The 21816-nt window shown below is 48.0% G+C and overlaps 1 protein-coding gene across 1 annotated transcript in view; it reads left to right on the top strand.

Moving 5' to 3' along the window:
- Positions 1–257: 257 nt before the first annotated feature.
- LOC143753432 (ral guanine nucleotide dissociation stimulator) overlaps positions 258–21816 on the top strand; it is a 31851-nt gene continuing 10292 nt past the window's right edge. Inside the window, exons 1-2 of the mRNA XM_077245739.1 lie at positions 258–368; positions 19455–19529. Of these exons, the coding sequence (XP_077101854.1) occupies positions 258–368; positions 19455–19529 (186 nt within the window). The remainder of the gene's footprint in view (positions 369–19454; positions 19530–21816) is intronic.

The raw sequence follows: 21816 nt of genomic DNA, 5'->3' as shown, positions 1-21816 counted from the left end.
AGAGGTGCAACGGATCACAAAATTCATGTTTACGATACGATCCTATAAAGGGTCATGTGGGAGGGCTGTCATCAGCAGCGGCTCATGCATATCCACTGACACTAAAAATCAGCGGTAAAACGTGAGGAAATGCTAGATTTTTTTATAGCTGGCAAAGTTAAAGTCTAATGAAATACACTGACCCTTTATTATTGTCCTTTCAAAAGTAACTAAATACTTGTAATGATATAATATACAACTCAAAGAAAAGCATTATCATGATAGCCCGGAGCAGAGAGGACTCCACACTGACGTTTCCTGACAGAGACATCTTCAGACAGTGTGGCGGGCTTCATGGACAGGCTTACATGCGGATTCGCAGGTTTGGAGTGTGCTCAATACCTCTCTAAGGCGTACTGCACTACCATGTATACTGCACAACTGTGGAGCGCTACAAAAAGAGTAGTATGCAAATGCTAATTGTAGCGTATAATGATGCCTTGCGGATGCTACTGAGGGTCCCACGATGGAGTAGTGCGAGCCAATGTTTGTGAATGTGGGTTTGCCAAACTGTCCTTCTGTACTGCGAAATCTTGCTTTCGAGCTCGCCGAACACTGAACAACCCTGGACGACGCTCGGTGCGATATACTTCCAGTATCTGATCTCACTGGCTTATGAGCCTATACAGGAGATAAATGTATTGCTTTTATGTGTGTCTCTTTTTGTCTGTAATATGGACCATTATTTACGGGTCTGAAATAATTAAATAATAATAATAATAATAACTGAATGCCCTGCTACATATATTAGCCTACAGTAATCGTAATTTTTTTAAAATCATATTAATGTACATGTCTAATTATATGTCATTATAAAATATATCGTTGTTTATATAGACACTATAAATGCATATATTTGAAAATGATTAATTTTCCGGTTAAAAAAAACGTTCCGGTCATAAACCTTCGCGCCCCCTGAACCCCAATGACATATATATTTAATTACACGAATTAAGCATACAATTGAGGTATTATCGAAATATTTCAAATTTGAATAACGAGTGCTTATTTAACAAAAGGCATGTAAAACGATCAGGGTTACATTTTATTAGACACACACACACACACACACACACACACACACACACACACACACACACACCTCTGAAGGGACAGAAAAGTCCTCGGGATTTGGTACCGCATTACTCGCAAGACGTAACTTGCAGTGTTGTGCAAGTTATTTCCAAACTGTAATACATTATATATTACTTGTTACTGTTATTTAAAAGTAATTCATTACCTTACAATATTACTGTCTCAGAATTGTAATCCGTTACATTACTCCTGTATTACTTTTGAGTTACTTTCACCAAAATAACTATACAAGAGTAGAACTTAACATTCTAAAATGACTAGGGCTGTAAGGATATGCGATATGAAACCGAAATTCCGACACTCAGATCCACGAACCTGCAGAATCGCGACACACCCCTTCCAACTCCCAGCGTTATCCATACCGTCCAGATCCAAAATACCACATCTTTAAATTACTATTAGCATTATCTGAAGTTAACTTAACATTATAAAACATGTAGACCTACACCACAAAACTAGTTGAGGATAAATTATTTAAAATTTGGGAATTCCAGTGTTATGGACGTGACATTTGCAGTCAAAACCTGAAATATAAATTCTTAGAAAATGCATTAATACCAAAATATTGAAATGTCTGTCCAGACATTAGAAAAATATCAGTCTACACATGCGTTTTATATTTAATATTATGGAAATAGGCAGTCATGCGTGACAAAAAAAAAACTTTAACTTTTAGGAGGCAACGATTTTTGTTGTTTTTTTGTTGTAATTCTGTGAATTAAACTGCACAAATCGGATGAAGAAGGGTTGGCTCTCCACAGAACATAAAATATTTATTTTATTTTATTTTCTCATTTATGAGAAAAAAACAATGTTACAGACGTGACAGTTCTCCGTTATGGACGCGACCGCTCTGAAGCGGCACTAAAAGACTGCTTTAAAACTTTCACAGACACCTTACACAGACACAAAGCCTTTCTTTAAAGTGAAGTTCGTTTTGTATTAATTGTATCTTAATTTTAATCAATGTTTCATCAACCAATTGCCTGGATTTAAGCGCGTGAACTGGAGCGCGTCTCATAAATGAACCGAAACTCAGCGTATAAGGTAGCCTATTCACGGACTTGAAAAATATATCTATATTGAAATGTCTACTTGTAAACAGAATAATTCAAAATGAAAGAATACAGACTGCTCTCTGCTTATGAAATGAAATGTGCATTTCTCTCTGGTGCATTCACTACTGCGAAGATCGCGATCAGCATCGTCAACTTCATCTTGACCTTATTAATAAACAATTAAAATATCTCCTTGCTATATTTGACATATTCATAATCATTGCTTTTGCCGGTTCTTTGTGACAGCTTTTAGGTGCTTTATCGGCAGCGCCGCCGCCCTTACATGAACGCGTCACCATCGCATCAAAAACATGATTGCGTGATGAAAACATGAAAAATACCACATAAACATAGCCTAACTGTTTAGAAAGAAAACACAGAACGAATAGCCTAATGCGCATACGTCCATCTCGCGAATGTACAGTCTTCTTCATGCCATCTTCACCATTACCCGCTTTTCCACTGGCCAGCGCGAGCACAGAGGCCGAAATCATCCTCACGGCACTCCTGTAAATATAAATCGCTATACAAATATATCAGACGCTGCCATTTAGTCTTTAATTACAGACTTGGACATCACACGCGGCTATTGACTGACCACGAACAGGTAATTTAGCCTACTTGCATTTTTCATTCGTTATTGACTGGCGGTCTTGCTGTTTTTTTTGTTTTGTTTTTTGTTTGTTTTACAATTAAAACTAAAAGTCTGTTGTAACGCAAGCCTTACTGAACATGTACCGAGTAAAATATTACTGAAAATTGATTAGTAATGCCTTACACTACTGCGTTACAGCAAAAAGTAATATGTTACTGTAATGCATTACTTTTGTAACGAGTTACTCCCAACACTGGTAACTTGCATTGGTCGTCAAGAAGACCAAAGTCCACCATTCTCCAGTTCCCGAAGCTCTCTCGAGACACATGTTCTGCACACATATAGTTTAGATGTGTCCGTGGTTGATGCCGGAGCCGAGTCTAGCTAGTCTAGTCATCGCGGGGACACATATTCAACGCACTTGAACTTCTGCACCACGAAAACAAACACTTGCGTCCCGTGATTGGCTCTCGCATCTACTACGTGATATCACAGTTTGTCATGTTTATCCGACAGCGTCTCCAGAGGACGGGGATTTCCTTCAGTCTCTCACTTCTACAGATCTGTAGTGTAACGTCCCAGACAGCAGCAAACACCCTCACACGTCCATCATGCGTTAGCCGAAAGCAGGGTTTAACGGGCGATAAGATGTGTGAGGACTGGTGCGCAGGAGCGGGCAGTGACACCGATGGCTGTTTGCACATCTGGCTGCTTTGGAGGGATTGTTCCAGAACCTGCACATTTTCTCCCTGAGTTCCCTTCGTTAGGCATATGTGACCCGTGTTTCTGAGTCTGAATGTGAACAGGCTAATTTCGAGATACAGGCAAAAAAAGTGAAAATTTGTTATCTTGGTCAATTTTGAGGTTTTCACAAAAATTAGTTACTTTTTTTTCCTTCGAGTTTGTCAAAACGATCCCCATTGACACGGATCCACGAAAAGGTCTATAATCCCTGTACTCTGCTGCCAGGCCACTAGATGGCGATGAACCACTAGAGCTGGGGTCTCCAACACGCCGCCGCGAGCTCCCAGCAGCTCATGACAAGGGGCCGTTCACATATCGCGTCTTTTGCGCGCAAAAGTTCGTTATTTGAAATGTAGGCGTGCGACAAGCTTTAGACGCGTGAACGGCCCTAAAACTTCTGGCTGAAATATGTGGTTTATCCTTTTATAAAAACATTTTTGTCAAAAATTTATTTGAACTTGTACATGTTAGTAGATAACATGTTGCAAGACACTCCTTTAAAATCTAAAACAGTTTGGATAGCTGTTAATATGAAAGTTATGAGACATTATTTAAGAGATTTAAGTATTGTATAACATGAGTAGCTCTCGGCCACTTTCATTTTTAAAAAGTAGCTCTCAAATGAAAAAAGTTTGGAGACTGAACACGTGATACGCATGTGCATGACATCATCGTCTCCAGAGAGTCGCGTTTCTATTGTTTACACTGAAGCTGTTTTCAAAAACTTGCACTTTGAAACACGTTTTCAAAAGTTTGTTTTCAGGCACCCAAAACGCAGTGTCTGTGTAAACGAACAGCCAAAATGCATACGCTTTACGTTTTTAATTGAAAACAATTCCGTGTAAACAGACCCTCAGTCCTCGTCGAGCGATCCTAATAGCAATGAAACATCCAGAGTTTCTTTATTTGAGTGTTTTCTGAGAGGAATAGCTTTCGTTTGGCCGTGAAAATCTTACTCGCGCTGACTGACACACACACAATCCTGATACACACACAGACTCTCAGACAGCACACGATCGATACACACACACACACACAGCCTCTCAGACAGCACACGATCGATACACACACACACAGACTCTCAGACAGCACACGATCGATACACACACACACAGACTCTCAGACAGCACACGATCGATACACACACACACACACAGACAGTGCACAATCCTGATACACACACAGACTCTCAGACAGCACACGATCGATACACACACACACAGACTCTCAGACAGCACACGATCGATACACACACACACACACAGACAGTGCACAATCCTGATACACACACACACACAGACTCTCAGACAGCACACGATCGATACACACACACACAGACTCTCAGACAGCACACGATCGATACACACACACACAGACTCTCAGACAGCGCACGATCGATACACACACACACACAGACAGCGCACAATCCTGATACACACACAGACTCTCAGACTGCGCACGATCGATACACACACACACAGACTCTCAGACAGCACACGATCGATACACACACACACACACAGACAGTGCACAATCCTGATACACACACACAGACTCTCAGACAGCACACGATCGATACACACACACACACAGAGACAGTGCACAATCCTGATACACACACAGCCTCTCAGACAGCGCACGATCGATACACACACACACAGACTCTCAGACAGCGCACGATCGATACACACACACACAGACAGCGCACAATCCTGATACACACACACACACACACACACAGACAGCGCACAATCCTGATACACACACACACACAGACAGCGCACAATCCTGATACACACACACACACAGACAGCGCACAATCCTGATACACACACACACACAGCCTCTCAGACTGCGCACGATCGATACACACACACACACACACAGACAGCGCACAATCCTGATACACACACAGCCTCTCAGACAGCGCACGATCGATACACACACACACAGACTCTCAGACAGCGCACGATCGATACACACACACACACAGACAGCGCACAATCCTGATACACACACAGCCTCTCAGACAGCGCACGATCGATACACAAACACACACAGACAGCGCACAATCCTGATACACACACACACACAGACAGCGCACAATCCTGATACACACACAGCCTCTCAGACAGCGCACGATCGATACACACACAGACAGCGCACAATCCTGATACACACACACACACACAGACAGCGCACAATCCTGATACACACACAGCCTCTCATACAGCGCACGATCGATACACACACACACACACAGACAGCGCACAATCCTGATACACACACACACACAGACAGCGCACAATCCTGATACACACACACACACACAGACAGCGCACAATCGATACACACACACACACACAGACAGCGCACAATCCTGATACACACACAGCCTCTCAGACAGCGCACGATCGATACACACACACACACACAGACAGCGCACAATCCTGATACACACACACACACAGACTCTCAGACAGCGCACGATCGATACACACACACACAGCCTCTCAGACAGCGCACGATCGATACACACACACACACACACAGACAGCGCACAATCCTGATACACACACAGCCTCTCAGACTGCGCACGATCGATACACACACACACAGACTCTCAGACAGCGCACGATCGATACACACACACAGACTCTCAGACAGCGCACGATCGATACACACACACACACACAGACTCTCAGACTGCGCACGATCGATACACACACACACACACAGACAGCGCACAATCCTGATACACACACACACACACAGACTCTCAGACTGCGCACGATCGATACACACACACACAGACTCTCAGACAGCACACGATCGATACACACACACACACACAGACAGTGCACAATCCTGATACACACACAGACTCTCAGACAGCACACGATCGATACACACACACACAGACTCTCAGACAGCACACGATCGATACACACACACACACACAGACAGTGCACAATCCTGATACACACACACACACAGACTCTCAGACAGCACACGATCGATACACACACACACAGACTCTCAGACAGCACACGATCGATACACACACACACAGACTCTCAGACAGCGCACGATCGATACACACACACACACAGACAGCGCACAATCCTGATACACACACAGACTCTCAGACTGCGCACGATCGATACACACACACACAGACTCTCAGACAGCACACGATCGATACACACACACACACACAGACAGTGCACAATCCTGATACACACACACAGACTCTCAGACAGCACACGATCGATACACACACACACACAGAGACAGTGCACAATCCTGATACACACACAGCCTCTCAGACAGCGCACGATCGATACACACACACACAGACTCTCAGACAGCGCACGATCGATACACACACACACAGACAGCGCACAATCCTGATACACACACACACACACACACACAGACAGCGCACAATCCTGATACACACACACACACAGACAGCGCACAATCCTGATACACACACACACACAGACAGCGCACAATCCTGATACACACACACACACAGCCTCTCAGACTGCGCACGATCGATACACACACACACACACACAGACAGCGCACAATCCTGATACACACACAGCCTCTCAGACAGCGCACGATCGATACACACACACACAGACTCTCAGACAGCGCACGATCGATACACACACACACACAGACAGCGCACAATCCTGATACACACACAGCCTCTCAGACAGCGCACGATCGATACACAAACACACACAGACAGCGCACAATCCTGATACACACACACACACAGACAGCGCACAATCCTGATACACACACAGCCTCTCAGACAGCGCACGATCGATACACACACAGACAGCGCACAATCCTGATACACACACACACACACAGACAGCGCACAATCCTGATACACACACAGCCTCTCATACAGCGCACGATCGATACACACACACACACACAGACAGCGCACAATCCTGATACACACACACACACAGACAGCGCACAATCCTGATACACACACACACACACAGACAGCGCACAATCGATACACACACACACACACAGACAGCGCACAATCCTGATACACACACAGCCTCTCAGACAGCGCACGATCGATACACACACACACACACAGACAGCGCACAATCCTGATACACACACACACACAGACTCTCAGACAGCGCACGATCGATACACACACACACAGCCTCTCAGACAGCGCACGATCGATACACACACACACACACAGACAGCGCACAATCCTGATACACACACACACACAGACTCTCAGACAGCGCACGATCGATACACACACACACAGACTCTCAGACTGCGCACGATCGATACACACACACACAGACTCTCAGACAGCGCACGATCGATACACACACACACACAGACAGCGCACGATCGATACACACACACACACACAGACAGCGCACAATCCTGATACACACACACACACAGACTCTCAGACAGCGCACGATCGATACACACACACACAGACTCTCAGACAGCGCACGATCGATACACACACACACACAGACAGCGCACGATCGATACACACACACACACACAGACAGCGCACAATCCTGATACACACACACACACAGACTCTCAGACAGCGCACGATCGATACACACACACACAGACTCTCAGACTGCGCACGATCGATACACACACACACAGACTCTCAGACAGCGCACGATCGATACACACACACACACAGACAGCGCACGATCGATACACACACACACAGACTCTCAGACAGCGCACGATCGATACACACACACACAGACTCTCAGACAGCGCACGATCGATACACACACACACACACAGACTCTCAGACTGCGCACGATCGATACACACACACACAGACTCTCAGACAGCGCACGATCGATACACACACACACACAGACAGCGCACGATCGATACACACACACAGACTCTCAGACAGCGCACGATCGATACACACACACACAGACAGCGCACGATCGATACACACACACACAGACAGCGCACGATCGATACACACACAGACAGCGCACGATCGATACACACACACACACAGACTCTCAGACAGCGCACGATCGATACACACACACACAGACTCTCAGACTGCGCACGATCGATACACACACACACAGACTCTCAGACAGCGCACGATCGATACACACACACACACACAGACTCTCAGACAGCGCACGATCGATACACACACACACACACAGACTCTCAGACAGCGCACGATCGATACACACACACACAGACTCTCAGACTGCGCACGATCGATACACACACACACAGACTCTCAGACTGCGCACGATCGATACACACACACACAGACTCTCAGACTGCGCACGATCGATACACACACACACACAGACAGCGCACGATCGATACACACACACACAGACTCTCAGACAGCGCACGATCGATACACACACACACAGACTCTCAGACAGCGCACGATCGATACACACACACAGACTCTCAGACAGCGCACGATCGATACACACACACACACAGACAGCGCACGATCGATACACACACACACACAGACAGCGCACGATCGATACACACACACACAGACTCTCAGACAGCGCACGATCGATACACACACACACAGACTCTCAGACTGCGCACGGTCGATACACACACACACACACAGACTCTCAGACAGCGCACGATCGATACACACACACACAGACTCTCAGACTGTGCACGATCGATACACACACACACAGACAGCGCACGATCGATACACACAGACTCAGACTGCGCACGATCGATACACACAGACTCTCAGACTGCGCACGATCGATACACACACACACACACAGACTCTCAGACAGCGCACGATCGATACACACACACAGACTCTCAGACAGCGCACGATCGATACACACACACACACAGACTCTCAGACTGCGCACGATCGATACACACACACACACAGACAGCGCACAATCCTGATACACACACAGACTCTCAGACTGCGCACGATCGATACACACACACACAGACTCTCAGACAGCGCACGATCGATACACACACACACACAGACAGCGCACAATCCTGATACACACACAGACCCACAGACTGCGCACGATCGATACACACACACACAGACAGCGCACAATCCTGATACACACACAGACTCTCAGACTGCGCACGATCGATACACACACACAGACTCTCAGACAGCGCACGATCGATACACACACACACAGACAGCGCACGATCGATACACACACACAGACTCTCAGACAGCGCACGATCGATACACACACACACAGACAGCGCACGATCGATACACACACACACAGACTCTCAGACAGCGCACGATCGATACACACACACACAGACTCTCAGACAGCGCACGATCGATACACACACACACAGACAGCGCACGATCGATACACACACACAGACTCTCAGACAGTGCACGATCGATACACACACACACAGACAGCGCACGATCGATACACACACACACAGACTCTCAGACAGCGCACGATCGATACACACACACACAGACAGCGCACGATCGATACACACACACAGACTCTCAGACAGTGCACGATCGATACACACACACACACACACACAGACAGCGCACGATCGATACACACATACACAGACTCTCAGACAGCGCACGATCGATACACACACACACACACACACAGACAGCGCACAATCCTGATACACACACACACACACAGACTCTCAGACAGTGCACGATCGATACACACACACACAGACTCTCAGACAGCGCACGATCGATACACACATACACAGACTCTCAGACAGCGCACGATCGATACACACACACACACACACACAGACAGCGCACAATCCTGATACACACACAGACTCTCAGACTGCGCACGATCGATACACACACACACAGACAGCGCACGATCGATACACACACATACAGACAGCGCACGATCGATACACACACACAGACTCTCAGACAGCGCACGATCGATACACACACACAGACTCTCAGACAGCGCACGATCGATACACACACACACACACAGACTCTCAGACAGCGCACGATCGATACACACACACACACACACACACAGCGCACAATCCTGATACACACACACACACACAGACTCTCAGACTGCGCACGATCGATACACACACACACAGACTCTCAGACTGCGCACGATCGATACACACACACACAGACTCTCAGACTGCGCACGATCGATACACACACACACAGACTCTCAGACTGCGCACGATCGATACACACACACACACAGACAGCGCACAATCCTGATACACACACACACACAGACTCTCAGACAGCGCACGATCGATACACACACACACAGCCTCTCAGACTGCGCACGATCGATACACACACACACACAGACAGCGCACGATCGATACACACACACACAGACTCTCAGACAGCGCACGATCGATACACACACACACAGACTCTCAGACAGCGCACGATCGATACACACACACACAGACTCTCAGACAGCGCACGATCGATACACACACACACAGACTCTCAGACTGCGCACGATCGATACACACACACACACACAGACAGCGCACAATCCTGATACACACACACACACACAGACTCTCAGACTGCGCACGATCGATACACACACACACAGACTCTCAGACAGCGCACGATCGATACACACACACACAGACTCTCAGACTGCGCACGATCGATACACACACACACACACAGACAGCGCACAATCCTGATACACACACACACACACAGACTCTCAGACTGCGCACGATCGATACACACACACACAGACTCTCAGACAGCGCACGATCGATACACACACACACAGACTCTCAGACTGCGCACGATCGATACACACACACACAGACTCTCAGACAGCGCACGATCGATACACACACACAGACTCTCAGACAGCGCACAATCCTGATACACACACACACACACAGACTCTCAGACAGCGCACGATCGATACACACACACACAGCCTCTCAGACTGCGCACGATCGATACACACACACACACACAGACTCTCAGACAGCGCACGATCGATACACACACACACAGCCTCTCAGACTGCGCACGATCGATACACACACACAGACTCTCAGACTGCGCACGATCGATACACACACACACACACAGACAGCGCACAATCCTGATACACACACACACACAGACTCTCAGACAGCGCACGATCGATACACACACACACACACAGACAGCGCACAATCCTGATACACACACACACACAGACTCTCAGACAGCGCACGATCGATACACACACACACAGCCTCTCAGACTGCGCACGATCGATACACACACACAGACAGCGCACGATCGATACACACACACACAGACTCTCAGACAGCGCACGATCAATACACACACACACACACAGACTCTCAGACTGCGCACGATCGATACACACACACACACACAGACAGCGCACAATCCTGATACACACACACACACAGACTCTCAGACAGCGCACGATCGATACACACACACACACACAGACAGCGCACAATCCTGATACACACACACACACAGACTCTCAGACAGCGCACGATCGATACACACACACACACACAGACAGCGCACAATCCTGATACACACACACACACAGACTCTCAGACAGCGCACGATCGATACACACACACACACACAGACAGCGCACAATCCTGATACACACACACACACAGACTCTCAGACTGCGCACGATCGATACACACACACACACACAGACAGCGCACAATCCTGATACACACACACACACAGACTCTCAGACAGCGCACGATCGACACACACACACAGACTCTCAGACAGCGCACGATCGATACACACACACACAGACTCTCAGACAGCGCACGATCGATACACACACACACAGACTCTCAGACAGCGCACAATCCTGATACACACACACACACAGACTCTCAGACAGCGCACGATCGACACACACACACAGACTCTCAGACAGCGCACGATCGATACACACACACACAGACTCTCAGACTGCGCACGATCGATACACACACACACACACAGACAGCGCACAATCCTGATACACACACACACACAGACTCTCAGACAGCGCACGATCGATACACACACACAGACTCTCAGACAGCGCACGATCGATACACACACACACAGACTCTCAGACAGCGCACGATCGATACACACACACACAGACAGCGCACAATCCTGATACACACACACACACAGACTCTCAGACAGCGCACGATCGATACACACACACAGACTCTCAGACAGCGCACGATCGATACACACACACACAGACTCTCAGACAGCGCACGATCGATACACACACACACAGACAGCGCACAATCCTGATACACACACACACACAGACTCTCAGACAGCGCACGATCGATACACACACACACACACAGACAGCGCACAATCCTGATACACACACACACACAGACTCTCAGACAGCGCACGATCGATACACACACACACACACACACAGACAGCGCACGATCGATACACACACACACAGACTCTCAGACTGCGCACGATCGATACACACACACACACACAGACAGCGCACAATCCTGATACACACACAGCCTCTCAGACAGCGCACGATCGATACACACACACACAGACTCTCAGACAGCGCACGATCGATACACACACACACAGACTCTCAGACTGCGCACGATCGATACACACACACAGACTCTCAGACAGCGCACGATCGATACACACACACACACACAGACAGACAGCGCACAATCCTGATACACACACACACACACAGACTCTCAGACTGCGCACGATCGATACACACACACACAGACTCTCAGACTGCGCACGATCGATACACACACACACAGACTCTCAGACTGCGCACGATCGATACACACACACACACACAGACAGCGCACAATCCTGATACACACACAGCCTCTCAGACAGCGCACGATCGATACACACACACACAGACTCTCAGACAGCGCACGATCGATACACACACACACAGACTCTCAGACTGCGCACGATCGATACACACACACACAGACTCTCAGACAGCGCACGATCGATACACACACACACAGACTCTCAGACAGCGCACGATCGATACACACACACACAGACAGCGCACGATCGATACACACACACAGACTCTCAGACAGTGCACGATCGATACACACACACACAGACAGCGCACGATCGATACACACACACACAGACTCTCAGACAGCGCACGATCGATACACACACACACAGACAGCGCACGATCGATACACACACACAGACTCTCAGACAGTGCACGATCGATACACACATACACAGACAGCGCACGATCGATACACACATACACAGACTCTCAGACAGCGCACGATCGATACACACACACACACACACACAGACAGCGCACAATCCTGATACACACACACACACACAGACTCTCAGACAGTGCACGATCGATACACACACACACAGACAGCGCACGATCGATACACACATACACAGACTCTCAGACAGCGCACGATCGATACACACACACACACACACACAGACAGCGCACAATCCTGATACACACACAGACTCTCAGACTGCGCACGATCGATACACACACACACAGACAGCGCACGATCGATACACACACACAGACTCTCAGACAGCGCACGATCGATACACACACACAGACTCTCAGACAGCGCACGATCGATACACACACACACACACAGACTCTCAGACAGCGCACGATCGATACACACACACACACACACACACAGCGCACAATCCTGATACACACACACACACACAGACTCTCAGACTGCGCACGATCGATACACACACATACAGACAGCGCACGATCGATACACACACACAGACTCTCAGACAGCGCACGATCGATACACACACACAGACTCTCAGACAGCGCACGATCGATACACACACACACACACAGACTCTCAGACAGCGCACGATCGATACACACACACACACACACACACAGCGCACAATCCTGATACACACACACACACACAGACTCTCAGACTGCGCACGATCGATACACACACACACAGACTCTCAGACTGCGCACGATCGATACACACACACACAGACTCTCAGACTGCGCACGATCGATACACACACACACACAGACAGCGCACGATCGATACACACACACACAGACTCTCAGACTGCGCACGATCGATACACACACACACACAGACTGCGCACGATCGATACACACACACACAGACTCTCAGACAGCGCACGATCGATACACACACACACACACAGACAGCGCACGATCGATACACACACACACAGACTCTCAGACTGCGCACGATCGATACACACACACACACAGACAGCGCACAATCCTGATACACACACACACACAGACTCTCAGACAGCGCACGATCGATACACACACACACAGCCTCTCAGACTGCGCACGATCGATACACACACACACACAGACAGCGCACGATCGATACACACACACACAGACTCTCAGACAGCGCACGATCGATACACACACACACAGACTCTCAGACAGCGCACGATCGATACACACACACACAGACTCTCAGACAGCGCACGATCGATACACACACACACAGACTCTCAGACTGCGCACGATCGATACACACACACACACACAGACAGCGCACAATCCTGATACACACACACACACACAGACTCTCAGACTGCGCACGATCGATACACACACACACAGACTCTCAGACAGCGCACGATCGATACACACACACACAGACTCTCAGACTGCGCACGATCGATACACACACACACACACAGACAGCGCACAATCCTGATACACACACACACACACAGACTCTCAGACTGCGCACGATCGATACACACACACACAGACTCTCAGACAGCGCACGATCGATACACACACACACAGACTCTCAGACTGCGCACGATCGATACACACACACACAGACTCTCAGACAGCGCACGATCGATACACACACACAGACTCTCAGACAGCGCACAATCCTGATACACACACACACACACAGACTCTCAGACAGCGCACGATCGATACACACACACACAGCCTCTCAGACTGCGCACGATCGATACACACACACACACACAGACTCTCAGACAGCGCACGATCGATACACACACACACAGCCTCTCAGACTGCGCACGATCGATACACACACACAGACTCTCAGACTGCGCACGATCGATACACACACACACACACAGACAGCGCACAATCCTGATACACACACAGCCTCTCAGACAGCGCACGATCGATACACACACACACAGACTCTCAGACAGCGCACGATCGATACACACACACACAGACTCTCAGACTGCGCACGATCGATACACACACACACAGACTCTCAGACTGCGCACGATCGATACACACACACAGACTCTCAGACAGCGCACGATCGATACACACACACACACACAGACAGACAGCGCACAATCCTGATACACACACAGCCTCTCAGACAGCGCACGATCGATACACACACACAGACTCTCAGACAGCGCACGATCGATACACACACACACACACAGACAGCGCACAATCCTGATACACACACAGCCTCTCAGACAGCGCACGATCGATACACACACACACAGACTCTCAGACAGCGCACGATCGATACACACACACACACAGACAGCGCACAATCCTGATACACACACAGACTCTCAGACTGCGCACGATCGATACACACACACACACACAGACTCTCAGACTGCGCACGATCGATACACACACACACACACAGACTCTCAGACTGCGCACGATCGATACACAAACACACACAGACAGCGCACAATCCTGATACACACACAGACTCTCAGACTGCGCACGATCGATACACACACACACAGACTCTCAGGCTGCGCACGATCGATACACACACACACACACAGACTCTCAGACAGCGCACGATCGATACACACACACACACAGACAGCGCACAATCCTGATACACACACAGACTCTCAGACAGCACACGATCGATACACACACACAGACTCTCAGACTGCGCACGATCGATACACACACACACACACAGACAGCGCACAATCCTGATACACACACACAGACTCTCAGACAGCGCACGATCGATACACAAACACACACAGACAGCGCACGATCCTGATACACACACACACACACAGACAGCGCACAATCCTGATACACACACACACACACAGACAGCGCACGATCTATACACACACACACACACAGACAGCGCACAATCCTGATACACACACACACACAGACTCTCAGACAGCGCACGATCGATACACACACACAGACTCTCAGACAGCGCACGATCGATACACACACACACAGACTCTCAGACAGCGCACGATCGATACACACACACACACACAGACAGCGCACAATCCTGATACACACACACACACAGACTCTCAGACAGCGCACGATCGATACACACACACACACACAGACAGCGCACAATCCTGATACACACACACACACAGACTCTCAGACAGCGCACGATCGATACACACACACACACACACACAGACAGCGCACGATCGATACACACACACACAGACTCTCAGACAGCGCACGATCGATACACACACACACACACACAGACTCTCAGACAGCGCACGATCGATACACACACACACACACACACAGACAGCGCACGATCGATACACACACACACAGACTCTCAGACAGCGCACGATCGATACACACACACACACACAGACAGCGCACGATCGATACACACACACACAGACTCTCAGACTGCGCACGATCGATACACACACACACACACAGACAGCGCACAATCCTGATACACACACAGCCTCTCAGACAGCGCACGATCGATACACACACACACAGACTCTCAGACTGCGCACGATCGATACACACACACACAGACTCTCAGACTGCGCACGATCGATACACACACACAGACTCTCAGACAGCGCACGATCGATACACACACACACACACAGACAGACAGCGCACAATCCTGATACACACACAGCCTCTCAGACAGCGCACGATCGATACACACACACAGACTCTCAGACAGCGCACGATCGATACACACACACACACACAGACAGCGCACAATCCTGATACACACACAGCCTCTCAGACAGCGCACGATCGATACACACACACACAGACTCTCAGACAGCGCACGATCGATACACACACACACACAGACAGCGCACAATCCTGATACACACACACACAGACTCTCAGACTGCGCACGATCGATACACACACACACACACAGACTCTCAGACTGCGCACGATCGATACACACACACACACACAGACTCTCAGACTGCGCACGATCGATACACAAACACACACAGACAGCGCACAATCCTGATACACACACAGACTCTCAGACTGCGCACGATCGATACACACACACACAGACTCTCAGGCTGCGCACGATCGATACACACACACACACACAGACTCTCAGACAGCGCACGATCGATACACACACACACACAGACAGCGCACAATCCTGATACACACACAGACTCTCAGACTGCGCACGATCGATACACACACACACAGACTCTCAGACTGCGCACGATCGATACACGAACACACACACACAGACAGCGCACAATCCTGATACACACACAGACTCTCAGACTGCGCACGATCGATACACACACACACAGACTCTCAGACTGCGCACGATCGATACACACACACACACACAGACAGCGCACAATCCTGATACACACACAGCCTCTCAGACAGCGCACAATCGATACACACACACAGACTCTCAGACAGCGCACGATCGATACACAAACACACACAGACAGCGCACAATCCTGATACACACACAGACTCTCAGGCTGCGCACGATCTATACACACACACACAGACTCTCAGACAGCGCACGATCGATACACACACACACACAGACAGCGCACAATCCTGATACACACACAGACTCTCAGACTGCGCACGATCGATACACACACACACAGACTCTCAGACAGCGCACGATCGATACACACACACACACAGACAGCGCACAATCCTGATACACACACAGACTCTCAGACAGCGCACGATCGATACACGAACACACACACACAGACAGCGCACAATCCTGATACACAGACTCTCAGACTGCGCACGATCGATACACACACACACACAGACAGCGCACAATCCTGATACACACACAGCCTCTCAGACAGCGCACGATCGATACACACACACACAGACAGCGCACAATCCTGATACACACACACACAGACACAGACAGCGCACAATCCTGATACACACACACACACAGACACAGACAGCGCACAATCCTGATACACACACACACACAGACAGCGCACGATCCTGATACACACACACACACACACACAGACAGCGCACAATCCTGATACACACACACACACAGACAGCGCACGATCCTGATATAAACACACACAGAAATACAGTATTTGAATATACCAAAATTACATATTTAAATGTTTTTTCCTTCTTCATGGCTTAAAATAGCTTGAATGTAACTCGACACCCTTGCCTCATTTAGTATTTGCTGTTCTATGAATATGCAAATGAGCCCCGCCTCCACTCACTCAGAGATCCACTCGTTGACGATCACACGTTGATCTGATTGGTTACAAGGTAGTTTGTGACGTCAGAAACACCAGCGATTTCAAACCGTGTTTTTGAGACTGTCTTTGGTTCACTGCAGTTTTAAGGACAAAATACTCAGCAATGCTGTCGACTTATGAATTTACACATGTTTGAGTTTATTATTATAAACATATACACATATTAAAAACAGCACATAGACACAGGTGTGTGTTGTGCTCTCATTGTCAGTGACTGTAGCTTTACTTCTTCCTATAGACCTCAACGCCCTTCGCTAAACATTCCAATTCTACCGTAGGGAAGTGCGGCCCTACAGGAGACCTGATACCCACGGTACTCTCTCTCTCTCTCTCTCTCTCTCTATCACTCTCTCCCTCTCTCTATCACTTTCTATCACTCTCTCTCTATCACTCTCTCCCTCTCTCGATCACTCTCTCCCTCTCTATCACTCTCTCCCTCTCTCTATCACTTTCTATCACTCTCTCCTGCTCTCTATCACTCTCTCCCTCTCTCTATCACTCTCTCCCTCTCTCTATCACTCTCTCCCTCTCTATCACTCTCTCTATCACTTTCTATCACTCTCTCTCTATCACTCTCTCCCTCTCTCTATCACTCTCTCCCTCTCTCTATCACTCTCTCCCTCTCTATCACTCTCTCTATCACTTTCTATCACTCTCTCTCTATCACTCTCTCCCTCTCTCGATCACTCTCTCCCTCTCTATCACTCTCTCCCTCTCTCTATCACTTTCTATCACTCTCTCCTGCTCTCTATCACTCTCTCCCTCTCTATCACTCTCTCCCTCTCTCTATCACTCTCTCCCTCTCTCTATCACTCTCTCTATCACTTTCTATCACTCTCTCTCTCTATCACTCTCTCCCTCTCTCTATCACTTTCTATCACTCTCTCTCTATCACTCTCTCCCTCTCTCGATCACTCTCTCCCTCTCTATCACTCTCTCCCTCTCTCTATCACTTTCTATCACTCTCTCCTGCTCTCTATCACTCTCTCCCTCTCGATCACTCTCTCCCTCTCTATCACTCTCTCCCTCTCTCTATCACTTTCTATCACTCTCTCCTGCTCTCGATCACTCTCTCCCTCTCTATCACTCTCTCCCTCTCTCTATCACTTTCTATCACTCTCTCCTGCTCTCTATCACTCTCTCCCTCTCTCTATCACTCTCTCCCTCTCTCTATCACTCTCTCCCTCTCTATCACTCTCTCTATCACTTTCTATCACTCTCTCCCTCTCTCTATCACTCTCTCCCTCTCTATCACTCTCTCTATCACTTTCTATCACTCTCTCCCTCTCTCTATCACTCTCTCCCTCTCTCTATCACTTTCTATCACTCTCTCCTGCTCTCTATCACTCTCTCCCTCTCTCTATCACTCTCCCTCTCTCTATCACCTTCTATCACTCTCTATCACTCTCTCCCTCTCTCTATCACTCTCCCTCTCTCTATCACTCTCTCCCTCTCTCTATCACTCTCTCTCCCTCTCTCTATCACCCTCTCTCTATCACTCTCTCTCCTCTATCCCTCTCTTTATCAACCTCTATCTCATTCCCCCTATCTCACTCACTCTCACTCTATCACTCTCACTTATCTCTTATTTCACTCTCACTCTCTTTATCTCACTCACTCTCTATCACTCATCTCTCTTACTCACTCACTCTCACTTTATCTCTTATCTCACTCTCTATCACTCTCACTTTATCTCTTATCTCACTCTCTATCACTCTCACTTTATCTCTTATCTCACTCTCACTCACTCTCACTTTATCTCTTATCACTCTCACTTTATCTCTTATTTCACTCACTCTCTATCACTCACTCTATCTCTTATCTCACTCACTCTCACTCACTATCACTATATCTCTTATCTCACTCTCTATCACTCTCACTTTATCTCTTATCTCACTCTCACTCACTCTCTTATCTCACTCACTCTCACTCTATCACTCTCACTTTATCTCTTATCACTCTCACTCTCTTTTATCTCACTCACTCTCTATCACTCTCACTGTATCTCTTATCTAACTCTATCCCTCTTACTTTATCTCTTATCTCACTCTATCACTCTCACTTTATCTCTTATCTCACTCTCTATCACTCTCACTTTATCTCTTATTTCACTCACTCTCTTTTATCTCACTCACTCTCTATCACTCTATCTCTTATCTCACTCACTCTATATCTTATCTCACTCACTCTCTCTTATCTCACTCTATCACTCTCACTTTATCTCTTATCTAACTCTCTATCACTCTCACTCACTCTTATCTTACTCACTCTATCACTCTCACTTTATCTCTTATTTCACTCACTCTCTTATCACTCTCACTCTCTTTTATCTCACTCACTCTCACTTTATCTCTTATCTCACTCTCTATCACTCTCACTTTATCTCTTATCTCACTCTCTATCACTCTCACTTTATCTCTTATCACTCTCACTCTCTTTTATCACTCACTCTCTATCACTCTCACTTTATCTCTTATCTCACTCTATCACTCTCACTTTATCTATTATCTCACTCTCTATCACTCTCACTTTATCTCTTATCTCACTCTATCACTCTCACTTTATCTCACTCTCACTCACTCTCTTATCTCATTCACTCT

The sequence above is a fragment of the Siphateles boraxobius genome, unplaced genomic scaffold (assembly GCF_051911475.1).
Source record: "Siphateles boraxobius isolate OS27281-9 unplaced genomic scaffold, OSU_SipBor_1 285, whole genome shotgun sequence".
NCBI lineage: Eukaryota > Metazoa > Chordata > Actinopteri > Cypriniformes > Leuciscidae > Siphateles > Siphateles boraxobius.
The sequence above is the reverse complement of the archived record's forward strand: the minus strand, read 5'-3'. Positions and strand labels throughout refer to the sequence as shown.